This window comes from Mus caroli, chromosome 2 (genome assembly GCF_900094665.2).
Source record: "Mus caroli chromosome 2, CAROLI_EIJ_v1.1, whole genome shotgun sequence".
NCBI classification, from domain to species: domain Eukaryota; kingdom Metazoa; phylum Chordata; class Mammalia; order Rodentia; family Muridae; genus Mus; species Mus caroli.
Window position 1 is genome coordinate 65,077,953 of NC_034571.1, and position 12,848 is coordinate 65,090,800.

At 42.3% G+C, this 12,848-nt stretch overlaps 1 protein-coding gene across 4 annotated transcripts in view; it reads left to right on the forward strand.

Annotated features, from left to right (window-relative positions):
- Positions 1–1,851, forward strand: part of Erich2 (glutamate rich 2) — a 34,293-nt gene extending 32,442 nt beyond the window's left edge. For all 4 annotated transcript variants that reach the window (XM_021155345.2, XM_021155339.2, XM_021155342.2 and 1 more), the window contains 2 exons: positions 170–241; positions 1,184–1,851. In XM_021155345.2, the coding sequence (XP_021011004.1) occupies positions 170–241; positions 1,184–1,305 (194 nt within the window). In that variant the 3' untranslated portion in view covers positions 1,306–1,851. The remainder of the gene's footprint in view (positions 1–169; positions 242–1,183) is intronic.
- The last annotated feature ends 10,997 nt before the right edge of the window (positions 1,852–12,848 follow it).

A 12,848-nucleotide genomic window follows, 5' to 3' on the forward strand; every position in this document is an offset into this window, starting at 1 on the left:
AAATGGAGAGTTTTCTTTGCTCTCAGATGTGCATGAATTAGAATTGTGGAAATTCTTGCTTTGTGCTTTCACCTGCTCTGATTGACAGCTCCAGGCAGTCTCACTATAAGGGGCTGTTTGCTGAAACACTCTGGATATCGATAACATGTGTTCTGTTGTCCATTTTCAGTCCTAATCTATGAACCAGAAAATCCTGTGGCCAAGGAATTTTTCTCACTTATTGAAGAGATATTGCTGAAGGGTAATTTTTATTTTGAAATTCTTTTTTCCCCTCATAGAACTGTAAATAGTGTTTAGAAAAAATATTATGAGAGATTATGAAAATACATCTTCAGGGAATGTTAAGGAATGTCTAACTCAGCAGTTCTCAAACTTCCTGTCATCAAGACCCTTTAATACAGTTCTTTATGTTGTGGTGACCCCCAAACATAACATTATTTGTTGCTATTTTATGAGTAATTTTGCTACTATTATGAATCATAACATAAATATCTGTATTTTCTGATGGTCTTAGGTGATCCCTGTGAAGGTTTTGAGTCCCAAAGGGGGTCAAGACCCACAGGTTATGAACCACTGGTCTAAACGGTGTTTTAAAATGATGAAGTAAAATCAGCTTGTCTTCTGTGAATGGGAAAGGTGACAGCCCCATTCTCCCCATGGGACGGAACTGCCCAGACAAGCCAGCGCTCTTGAACATGGAAAAGGCAGAATGTGCCACCGTTCCCATGTGTTACAGTATTGTGTGTCTCACAATTCCAGCGACGCCAGAACCATCTAAATCCCCCCAAGCCAATTCCCTTGTTCTAGCTCAGAACTTCCCTTTCCTTTTACAAAGTTTGCTTAGTTTGTTGTTGAGACAGAGTATCAAAGCTAACCCTGAAATCATGATCCTCCTGCCTCAGCTTCTTGAGTTCTGGGATTATACATGAACCATCATGCCAGGCTTTTTAAGGATTTCATTGTCAATAGTAAGAGTTATTTTTATAGACCTGTGCTTTAAGTTAGTTTTGAACCCACAGTCACTACGTTGGCTTCCGTGTTCTATTTTAACTCTCCACCAAGTTCAGCTCAGTTTTCACAGTCCTCAAAATGCACATTTGGTGGTGGAGGGAGTTGAGATATAAGTTTTGGAAGAGAGGGACCCTGGGGGACATGGTTAGCATCTCTCTCCTCTCCGTGGCAGAGAAAGCTCAGGATGAGGAGGATGAAGAGGACAGTGACGAGGACTCGAGCAGCGAGAGCGAGGTGGACAGCAGTGAGGACGGCAGCGAGGACAGCTCGGACGAGTGCGAGGATGGGTCCTAGCGGGCATTGCTGCTGTGAGAGTTATTTTCAAGAGTATATGCTATGCAAATCCAAATATAAAGTAGAGAGCTGCCGCGTAGTGTAACTGTGGCTTCTTCCGTGCAGAGTTCGAGTGTTCCACATTCTTAGTTTGAGCTCCTTGCCCAAGTCCAAGGCTGGCCACTTAGAGAGGGAAGCATGGAAGAGATAGAGTGTGTCAGGAACACAGAGTAGGTAGAGCATAAAGTATGCTCTACATAGGTTATATAATCTTACAACCCTATGTAGTATGTTAATATCCCCATTTTACAGGTGAAAAAAATGAGGCGGTGAGGGTAAATTGTTTTCTCCAGCATGCGTTACCTATTTGCAGTGTCTGGATTCACCTCTGTGATATCATGACTCAACAGCTGTGCTTTCAATCCCCTTTCAGTGACCACCACATCAAGCCTTAAAAGAATGGAAGTCACTGTTGATGTAGCGTGTGTCAGGATCTGCTTCTGCTCCCTGGCAGGGAGAATAACCTCCATGTTCATGAGATAGGACATTGGTGTTTCCATGACTGTATCCCAGCAACTGGAAAGTAACTGGAAAATAAAGGGGTGGGGTGGGTGGGGAGGGGGCCCTTGGTAGCGACAGAATGGCATGGTTCCTGCCCCTGGGACAGGGCTAGCAGGTATGGGCCTTCACAAGTGTCGATGGCTGCAGCGGATGGGAGATTTGTTTGTATAATAATATACATATTTTCACATTCCTCAGAGGAAAGTCCTCCCTGTTAATGTTAATGACTTCTTGATAATTGGAGACAGCTTGAGTCTGGGATGCAAAGGTGTGGCTAATGCCTCAGCAAAATGGTACCTTCAGGACAGTTTGTCTCTGGGACCTTCAAAAGAACTCTAAGAACATGAGTTTAAAAGTATGTAATGTCTCAACTATGCAAAAATATAAGGATACAAAATGCATTGTCTAAGGAACTTCACAGATCTATAGGAACAGAGGCATCTACCCTATGAGCCGGTTTGTTAGAAAGATACACAGGCAGATACAAATGCAGGCAGTTTCCTGAGTTCAAGGTCATCCTGGGACAGTTTGAATTTAGGTCCAGGCTTGGTTGGAATGGTAATTCCAAGGCAGGGTCCCAGTCAAGTAGTAACTGAAGCAGCTAGATCTCTGAATTCTTTTGCAATGTAAAGGAGGGGGAGGAGGAGGGGGGGGGAGAAAGAAGGAAAAGGAGAAAGAAGAAGGAGAAAGAAGAAGAAGAAGAAGAAGAAGAAGAAGAAGAAGAAGAAGAAGAAGAAGAAGAAGAAGAAGAAGAAGAAGAAGAAGAAGAAGAAGAAGNGAAGAAGAAGAAGAAGAAGAAGAAGAAGAAGAAGAAGAAGAAGAAGAAGAAGAAGAAGAAGAAGAAGAAGAAGAAGAAGAAGAAGAAGGAAAGAAGAAGAAGAAGGAAAGAAGAAAAAGAAAAAAGAAAAAGAAAGAAAAGAAGTGCTTGCTGTCTGCTAAGAATCAAAGGGCTGGGTAACAGGATGCTTATTCATAGGACACTCAAAGGGGAACCTGGAATAAATAACAGAATTGATATGTAAATAAAAACCCAGACTTTTGGTCTGCATGAGCTGAGCTAGCAGAAAGTGATAGCAGTTCTTTTTTAGAATTTTTCCCTAGTGAGAGCTCAGCTATCTGAGCATCTCTGGACAGTGAAAACAGCTCTTCAGGAATATTTTTCTACCAGAATTTTTCTGATTTTAGTCAGAAAATCCATGGAGAGTGAGCACAGCTCTTTTAGAACACTTTCTAGCATTTATCCAAAGAAGGCTTCCAGAAGAGCAAACAACTTTAAGAATTTTTTTCTGGCTTTCTGGTTTTGATCAGGAAACTGGAGAATTGGTTTTAGAATTTCTCTAACAGGATTTTTGACTCAGTCAAAAAAATCCTAGAATTTTTTTTATAGTGTAATGGTCCATGATTCTCAGAAGAATGGCACCCCGAACTCAAATAGTATATAGATACAGAGTGTTTTATTCTGCAGAAGTCTGCCATGCTGGGGTCTCCCATTACCAAGCTAGAGAGACAACCAAGTGAGCTCACGGGCCTGAATTAAATAAAGCACATTAGGGAATTCCAGACTTTCATCTTACTCCATCTCTAGGGACATTCCATTACCAGGGCACCGGGGCTGGAAACTGTTGCTGAGCAAGTAGGCCAGAAAGTCTGGAAACTGCTGCTGACCCATTGCTCTTGCCTCAGGCAGGTAGCAGAGCAGCTGCTAAAGCCTGGGCTTGCCCAGTCCGGAACTGCCAATTTGAAGCCTGTCATGGAGTCAGCTGAGCCTTCTCAATAGCAGGTTTTCTGACTTTGGTCAGAAGACCCATGAGCCATCCAGAGAGCTTTTAGAAGCAGAGAGAGTTTTAGAAGCAGAAAGCTGGATGTGTCAACCATAGAGTTTTCAGAATAGCAAGAGAAATCTGTCTAGAGCAGAGCAGGAAAGAGAGCATGTGGAAGAGAGAGAGAGAGAGAGCAAGAGAGAGAGTGAGAGTAAGAGAGTGTGTGTGAGAGAGAGACAGACAGAGAAGAGAGAAGAGCAGAGCAGAGCAGAGCAGATCTGGAAAGCCATCTCAACAGAACATAAGCCACCAGCTTGGACCCACAATTTGACTTCGAGTCTTTTGTTTTCACCGCTCCCAGACACCCCTTCCCTCAGGAATCCCTCTCTAGGCCGAGGCTGGTCCTTTACATGTGCATATGTATGTGTGTGTATGTGTGTGTGTCTGTGTACATGTGTACTCTCAAATTAATAAATGAAAAGAAAGATAAATGTATTTTTGATCCAACACTGGAAAGGCTTTGTATTTATGCATCAACTGATGTTATTTTTCTGATTCTGTACTTTTTAAGACTTATTTTATTGCGTGTGTCTCTGTGTGTGCCAGTCAGTCAGTCTGTCTGTCTGTCTGTCTGAATGTGTATGTATTTGCCTCTGGAGTCCAGAGGGGACATTGAGTCCCCTGGAACTTGAGTTTCAGGTGATTGTGAGCCACCTGATATGAGTGCTGGAAACCAAACTGAAGTCATTTGCAAGAGTAGCCAGTGCTCTTAACCACTGAGCCATCTCTCCAACCCCAAGATTCAATATTGTTTGAAAAATTTCTGTCACTTTTAAATTGGCTATGAGATAATTAAGAAAAAAATTTTAAATCATTCCTAAATAATTTCTTTATGACTATGCCAATCTGAATTGAGGGAAAGATCTCTTTAACTTTTCAGATATCACAGTGTCATGGTATATCCAGAATACAACATAGTTCACAAAATACTCCAAAACTGTTCCTGAAAACTAAGTTTGATTTATGTATGCACATGTGTACACCTGCACACACATTTTGCCACAGTGAACATACGTAGGTCGGAAGACAACTTATGGGAATCTGTTCTCTCCTTCCAATTTTACAGGAGTTCCAGGCATGGGACTTCTATTGTCAGGCTAGACAGTAAGTGCCTTTACCCACTAAGCCACCGCACCAGCTCACAGACATGCACAGTTCACACTAAAGCAGCTTTACCAATAGAGACAGACTTAAGGGAAGACAACACAGGGAAAGATAGAGCTCAGGAAAGAATCTCACTGGAAGAGTAGATAAATTATGAAAGCTAGAGATCCAAACATTATTAGCCAAATAAACCAGCCAACCTATAAAATGAATAATAGTAAAAAAATACACCTCTAAATAGTAACCTTAAATATATATACATATATACTACATATGAAATATATTTTCAAGGCAGTATTTCTTTCCTAGACTAGCCTCTAAGTGCACACACTATATAGCAGAATATTATCTCAAATTTCTGATCTTCTCAAGTGTTGAAATTACAGGCATGCACCACATGTCCAGTTTTATGTAGTTCTAGTTGTCATCCCCAGGGCTCTGCATGCTGGGCAAGCATTCTACCAACTGAGCTATATCCCCAGCCCAACATCTCTCAAAATAAATGGTTTTAATTCTCCAATTAAATGATGCAGAATGGCTGAATGGTTTAAAAAACAAAAGCCAACTATTTGCTGTCTGCAAGAAATTCACTTAATGAATAAAGACACAATAGAAATGGAATGACAAAGTGTTTCAAGAAAACAGAAACCAAAATCAAAGAGGAGTAGCTATACTCATATATGACAAAGCAGTCTTTAAGCCAAAGTGGGTCAAAAGAGACTTTTAAGGCTACTATAAAAAGGGAAACAAGCTATGGATATCACCATTATATTATATCATATTATATTATATTATAATATACTTAGTTTTATAAAGCAAACACTGGTAGACTATAAGGGGACAGATTAATCCAAATATAATTATACTGGTGATTTCAATACTTAAGTTTCATCAAAATATAGATTATCTTGACAACTCCCCAAAAAATATCAACAAAGGGATAGGAGGGTGAAGTGGAAATTTCTGGGTTAATTGGAGACCCAGCTGTGTCATGTGATTTTTTTTTTTTCTGGAAACTGTCTTATGAGAGGATGTTTTGCTGAAGCAGTCACATGAGAGGATGTTTTGCTGAGAACAGACATGTTTTGTTTTCTGGAGACTGCCTGGTGAGGGGGCCTGTGATGTTTGGTTGGAACAGATGCTTGAGAGGATTTGTGATTTTTGGAAAGAGTATAAATATAACCCAACAGATAGTGGATGACACTGCCGTTGCTTTGTGTTGTTGGTCTTTATTGGGCTTCGCTGGTGCTGGGCTTCGCTGACAACACTCTTGCATTGCTTCTCCTTGCTTTCTTCTCTGATCTTCACTTGTCTTAACTTCATAGAGAGAAACACACCACAGAACTTCTGGTGGTGTTCTAGCTGCTTCTTGCCACTTTGATGGACTCATGCCAATAAGCAGAGCCTTGTGGTTTCTTCTGGACAGAGCCACTCTGCTGATTCATGTTTGGTGTTTTGTTAGTGGACTAGACTGCAGACAATGAAGCTTGAAATTGCCTCCAAGGAACTACTCTACACAGGTCCACATCCCACTTGTCTTATTAGCCATCTTCCTCCCCTACCTTCGATTGGTTGGCAAAAAGGGAGGTTAAAGCATTTAAGAGCCCTTATTAAAGTAGGTTTTTGAAAAAATATAAGCCTACAGGAGAGCCCTGTCAAAGGTACTTTCTGTCAAACCTGATGACCTAGGTTTGATCCCTAGAATCCATATGGTAGAAGAACCTACTTTCAAAAGTCACTGTATGACACCCCCCCCAATATATGCCATGTTACACACACACACACATACGCACTAAACTAAAAGTTTTTTGAAAAATCAGCAAAGAACAGAGCATCGTGGAACATTCCCATAATCTTAACATTCAGATCTTCCAGGCAGGCAGATCTGTGAGTTCAAGGCCAGTTTGATCTACAGAACAAGTTCCAGGACCACCAGATCACTGACTTAATTTCATTCCAATGATGGAAGAAAAAGTCAATATGGGCAAATCAATAAATTTAGTGTGCATGTAAATAGAATCAAGAAGAAATAACGGTCACACAGTATTACCAAGAGATAAAGATAAAAACTGACAAGATTCATCATTTTCTCCAGTGCCTGGAGATTCTAACTAGCCCTGGAAGGAGCATGCCATATAATAAAGTTATAAGTGACAAATCTCTTGCAAAGATGGAATAAGCTGAAGGTATTAAATCAAGGAGAAGGTATGGGTACACTCTCTCCATTCTTATTTGATTATTTTTTTTCTTTTAATCATGGTGGTAAATAAAAAGGAAAAAAGTCAGAATTTACAGATGACATGATCCTACGTGAAAGACTCTAAACTAGACTCCACCAGAAAGCAGTTCTGCTGAGTACTCTCAGCAAAGTGGCAGGATTAAAATATTTCTATACAAAAATTAGTAGCTTTTTATAGACTAACAATATGCTGTGACAGAAATTAGGAAAGTCATTCACAGTAACTTTTTTTTAAATTAATTGTACCTAAGGAAGAGGGGGCAGATAGATTGTAAGGCCCAGGGTACCCAGAAATCAGCTGTGAGAGTATATCTTCCGGAAATGACAGAAAAACTCCCATGATGCCTCAGCAATATGACTGCCTAGACAAGACCTGAAGAAGTACATCACCGGTAAGACTCGCTAACAGTGTCTCACCTATAGACAGAGGAGTTCAAGCAACTTATGCAGTGGTTCTCAACCTGTGGGTCACGGTTCCTTTGTGGAATAGAACAACATTTTCAAAGGAGTCACATGTTAGATATCCTGCATATTAGATATTTATGATTCATAACTAACAGTTACAGTTATAAAGTAGCAACTGTATTAAACTGTATTAAAGGGTCACAGCATTAGGAAGGTTGATTTTTCCCTTGGGATAATCTCCCTGACTGTCCAGTCCTGAAATCCTATAGACAAGTAGCTCTAAAAAGACTGAGCAGGTTGTATTTACATATTTAGGCATGTGCACATGTGTGTGTGCATGTGTGTGTGTGACTACAGTTCATGCACAAAGCAAGACAGGGTACATGGGAGGTATTGTAAGGACGACTGGGGAGGGGTAAAGTGAAGTAATTAGTAGTTGTATTTTATTTTAAATTTAATTTTTAAAAATGGAGCTTGAAGCAATAGCTCTGCAGTTAAGAGCAATGACTGCTCTTCCAGAGATCCCAGGTTCAATACCAAGCACCCCACGTAGTAAGCTTAAAACTGTCATAACTCCCGTTTCCAGGGATCTATGCTAGCTAATTTTATGTCAAGTCGACACAATCTATACTCATCTAAGGGAATGAAACCTCAGCTGAAAACTTGCCTCCAGGGTGAAGAAATGGCTCAGCGGTTAAGAGCACTAACGGCTCTTCCAGAGGTCCTGTGTTCAATTCCCAGCAACTCCATGGTGGCTCCCAACCATCTGTAATGGGATCTGATGCCCTCTTCTGGTATGTCTGAAAAAAAAGTGACAGAGTACTCACATACATAAAATAAATAAATCTCTTTAAAACAAACAAACAAACAAACAAAAAAAACCCTACTTTTTTTAAAAGAAAAAAAAGAAAGAAAGAAAATTGCCTCCATAGCATCAGCTGTTGGCAGGCCTTGTAGGGCCTTTATCTCAGTGGTGATGTGGGAGGCTTTGTCCATGGTTTGTGGAGACAGCCCTGGGCTTGTGTTCCCGGGTGCTACAGGCTGAGCAAGACAAAGCCAACAAGCAACACTCCTCCATGGCTTACTTTCTCAGTTACCTCCCAGCCCCCAATCCCACCCCCACCCCTGCCCTGACTGGCTCTGTGCAGCATCTTACCACTTCTCACCGACTCCCCTCTCCCCCTTGGAGACCACTCCTTCCAGGCCAGAGCCCCCACAGATCTCAAACAGTGTAGGGTATACAGACCAGCAGTCATAGTATTACATTGTAACAGTAGTAAACCCAGTCTTCTATAACCAGGCAATGCTCCTGGTGATGGGACTGGAAAACCAACCCAGACACAAAATTTTCAGCCTACAATCTTGTCCTGCCTGCCAGATGTGCTTGGGCAATGGTGGTACAGAACTTGTGGGAGTAACTGACCAATGACTTCACTGCCTGGATGACCAGGAACTGGAGGTCAGATAGCCCAGAGACAAAGGATAGAACCAAACATGACTGACAAAAAGAAGGGGATCTATATACATAGACTGGAGCCTAGTTCAGCAGCTGTTGGGAGAGGGCTCCCAGACCACAGCAAAACATTAGGCTGAGAGAGAGTCCAGGTTGAAGGTCTCCATTGGGTACCTCCCACTGGAGCTCAGGGAACCCCCGAGAAAGAGGGCAAGGATGAATTGTGGGAGCCAGAGGGAAGACACAGGAGAGAATGTCCCAATGAAATTAACTAAGCAGGGCTCCTGAGACCTCACAGAGACTGAAGCAGCTATCGAGGAGCCTGTGCTCGATCCTCTACACACACGTTGTGGTGGTTGGCTTGGGGTTTGGTGGGACTCCTGACAGTAGGATTGGGGGTGTAGCTAACCCTTTTGTGGGCTCTTGGGACCCTTTTCCATCTATGGGTTACCTCAGATTTGATGTGAAGGTTTGGCCTGGTTTTATTGTGTTTTCTTGTATCATGTTCAGTTGGTGTCTCTGGGGAGCCTGTTCTTTTCTAGAGGAAGACAGGATAGAGGTGGATCTGGGGAAGATGGAAGGTGTGCGGGGAACAGAGGAGTGGGGAAGGGGAGTTGCAGTTGGGATGTATGAGAGAAGAATAAACAAAAATGAACTATGATGCAACCATAGTACTGAGGGGGTGAAGGTAGTGGGGTGAGGAATTTGAGGACAGCCTCAACTACATGAGACCCTATCCAAAAATAAAAAGATGCTTAGAAATAAACAAGTAAAAGACTTCTGCAATGAACACACATATCACACACATTACACACCACAAACACAAGTCAACGGTGTGAACATGAGCATATGTGTTGGCAGGGTCTCAGTCTGTAGTTCAGGCTGGTCTTGCGCTTACATCAATCCTTTTTCTGTTACTTCCTGAGCTACCCAGTTCAATTATATATTTCAATTGCTGGCTTTCAGGAGTTCCTTACTCCCACTTAACATTTCTGCTACTTTGGAACAAGGCTCTGGGTCTTTTATGGCCTCAGGTCCCTAAGTGCATCTATATAATAAAAATTATTCTGCAGAAAACATCACTTGGAAATTGCCGTTCTGTAAGAGTGATGCATTTCAGAGTAACTTGCCCACCACTACACAGTGTGTTCAAAGGGGAATCTTGCCCATTATAAGAGGTTCCAAAATCAGTTTCTTCCTCTTGGTGTTGCGAGAATTTAACCAAAGGTGGAACAATAAATCCCCCACCATCCCTAAAATACTTTCTTAACTCAAAATCTGCCAGTGAAAGTAAAAACATTAAAATCAAATGTTAAGACTGATGGTGGCAAGTGTACACCTTTGCTCCCAGCACTCAGGAGGCAGAGACAGGTGGATCTACAGGTCGACAGAGTGAGTTCCAGGACAGCCAGGGCTACACAGAGAAACCCTGTCTCGGGGAAGAAAAAAAAAAAAAGTTGCAGGCTGGAGAGATGGCTCAGCAGCTAAGAGCACTGACTGCTCTTTTGAAGGTACTGAGTTCAAATCCCAGCAACTACATGGTGGCTCACAACCATCTGTAATGAGATCTGATGTCCTCTTCTGGAGTGTCTGAAGACAGCTATAGTGTACTTACATATAATAAATCTTTAAAAACAACAAGTTGCTAGGTGAAATTAAGAAACCATTGAGATTTGTCTCAAACTAAAATCTACTAAGCCTTGCTCTCTTTCCATCTGCTAAGGCAGTTCTTAGATACTGTTGCAATCCACTGTGGCACTTTCATTCTTCCAGGAGGCTTTGGTCCAGGGAGGGAGGACTTAGGTCCTTGCGCTCTCTTCCTCTGCCTTCTCCTCAGAATCCAGAAGAAAAACAAACAAACAAACAGCCCAACAGGAACCAGCCATGCTCACTCTGCAATCACCCAGTGCTTTCCCACCCTGATCAAAATCACAGATGTCTGCTGGGAGATTTTACAAATGTGTCTATTCAGCTGTACAAAATAAAACAACAAAACACGAATTAAGTGGTAACAGTGATTAAGAAATGTTCTGTGCTGGGACAGAATGGCAAGACAGTCATAATTTAGTTTCTCAGAAGAGTGTGTGTGTGTGTGTCGGGTGGTTTCTTCTATTGCTTTCCACCTTGTTCTTTGAGACAGGATCGCTCACTATACCCAGTGTCATCAACTGATTAGACTGTCTGGCCATTGAGGTCCAGGTGTCAGTAGTAGAGTTACAGGCACACACAACCATAGCTTTCTGTGTGGAGTTTAGGGATCTGAATCCAGGGTTTTGTGATTTCATGGCAGATACTTTACCAACTCTCCAGCCCCAGAGCTTATCTTTGTGGGAAGAACAAATACTAAATAGCGTAAATAAACACATTTTAAAGAGGTAAAAAATGTTGGGGGGAAGTGGTGTCCTAGAGAGTGGCGGTATTAAATAGGAGGTGGAAGAAGCTCTCACTGAGAAACGAACATGAGAGCAAAGACTACAATGTAGAGGGCTGAGATTTGGTCCATTGCTGTGTATTGTAAACACTAAACCCCAGTTGCCCCAGAGACAAGGAGATCCTCACTGTACACCAGATGATGCTATGTAACCTCCCCCCACCCCCAAGTTATCCCTGATTGGCCAATAAAGATGCCTATAGCCTGTAGCTGGGCAAAAGAGAAGTAGGCAGGGTTTCAATTCCTGGGCTTGGGATCTGAGGCAGGACCACGAGGGAGGGGAGAGAAGGTGGAAAGAGGAGAAGACGCCATGGGGTGAGTAAAACATGGCCATCAGGGCTGGCCAGTTGGAGTAGGAATGGCCCAGGAGGAACATGGCAAATTATATCTCGGAGTTACTGATAAGAAAGTAGACAAAATAACAGAGGATTGATATCTGTCCAGCTCTAGTGATTTAAGGGCTTATTATCTGGAAAGTAAATAATCCAAGGCAGAGTAGAAACCCTCATTTATATTAAATTCAGTGAAGGAATAAACTTTATGCATAGCAGGGGGGAACTCTACAATCAGGTGATGATTGCAAAGCCCCGAAGATGGAAGGATGCCTACAAAAGTCAGGAAAACAGCAAGAAGAGCAGCACGGAACAGCATTTCCAGATTGAAGTCCAGCATCCTGGGGGCTTGAGCACTGGTAATGTAACAGGGCACAGACCTTAGCATGACTTACACCATAACTGCCCTCTCATCCAGGCATGGGAGCCTAGCAAGCAGTCAGCACCGCCTGCCAAAAGTGAAAACGAAAACCTAATCCATCAAAGTCCATAGTTCTGGGAAAGTCCTTAAATGTACTACTTGCTTTTTTGACTTCTGTGTAGTTCTATTTCTGGCTAGCTGTTCTTGTTAACTGAGCCATGTCAACCCAGGATGTGGTTTTTGTGCTTAAAAGCTCACCCTGAGAAAGGCTCAGGACTACACGCTGGTCCCAAACATGCAGTGCAGTCGCTGGTGGGCTAATAAAGGCCTTCTGTTGGCTTGAACCCATGTCTGAGTGGTCTTCTCTGGTAGATACATCACAACAATTAGGAACACTGCAATTACCTGGGCTTCACTAAGACTGGGACCCTATAAGTACTTTGAATGTAGCAGTGGCAGGTAAAGACCTGGGCCTAACTGTAGACAAGGGCCTCAGAGAACATCACATAGAGGAAATCCATCATGGATCCTAGTGTTGCTGGCCGTGGGGAGGAGAATGAGGGCGGTAGGCGCAGAACCTGAGATGTGGATGAAGTTTGAAAGTAGATCCAATGATTTACCACAATTGAAAGGGCAGCGACAGAGATGACTCCAACATGTTTGCTTATGCCAGCTAGAAAGAGATGTCTCGCTCTCATTTACTGAGGTGGAAAAGGTCATAATACATTTGGGGAAAGAATCGAGAGTTTAATTTGGGATACTTTAGAGTACCTGTTATTAAAAATATAAGTGGAAAAGCTCCACGAAACATATGAACCTGTAATGTTGGGGGGAAGATGTGAATACTCATAAATAGGA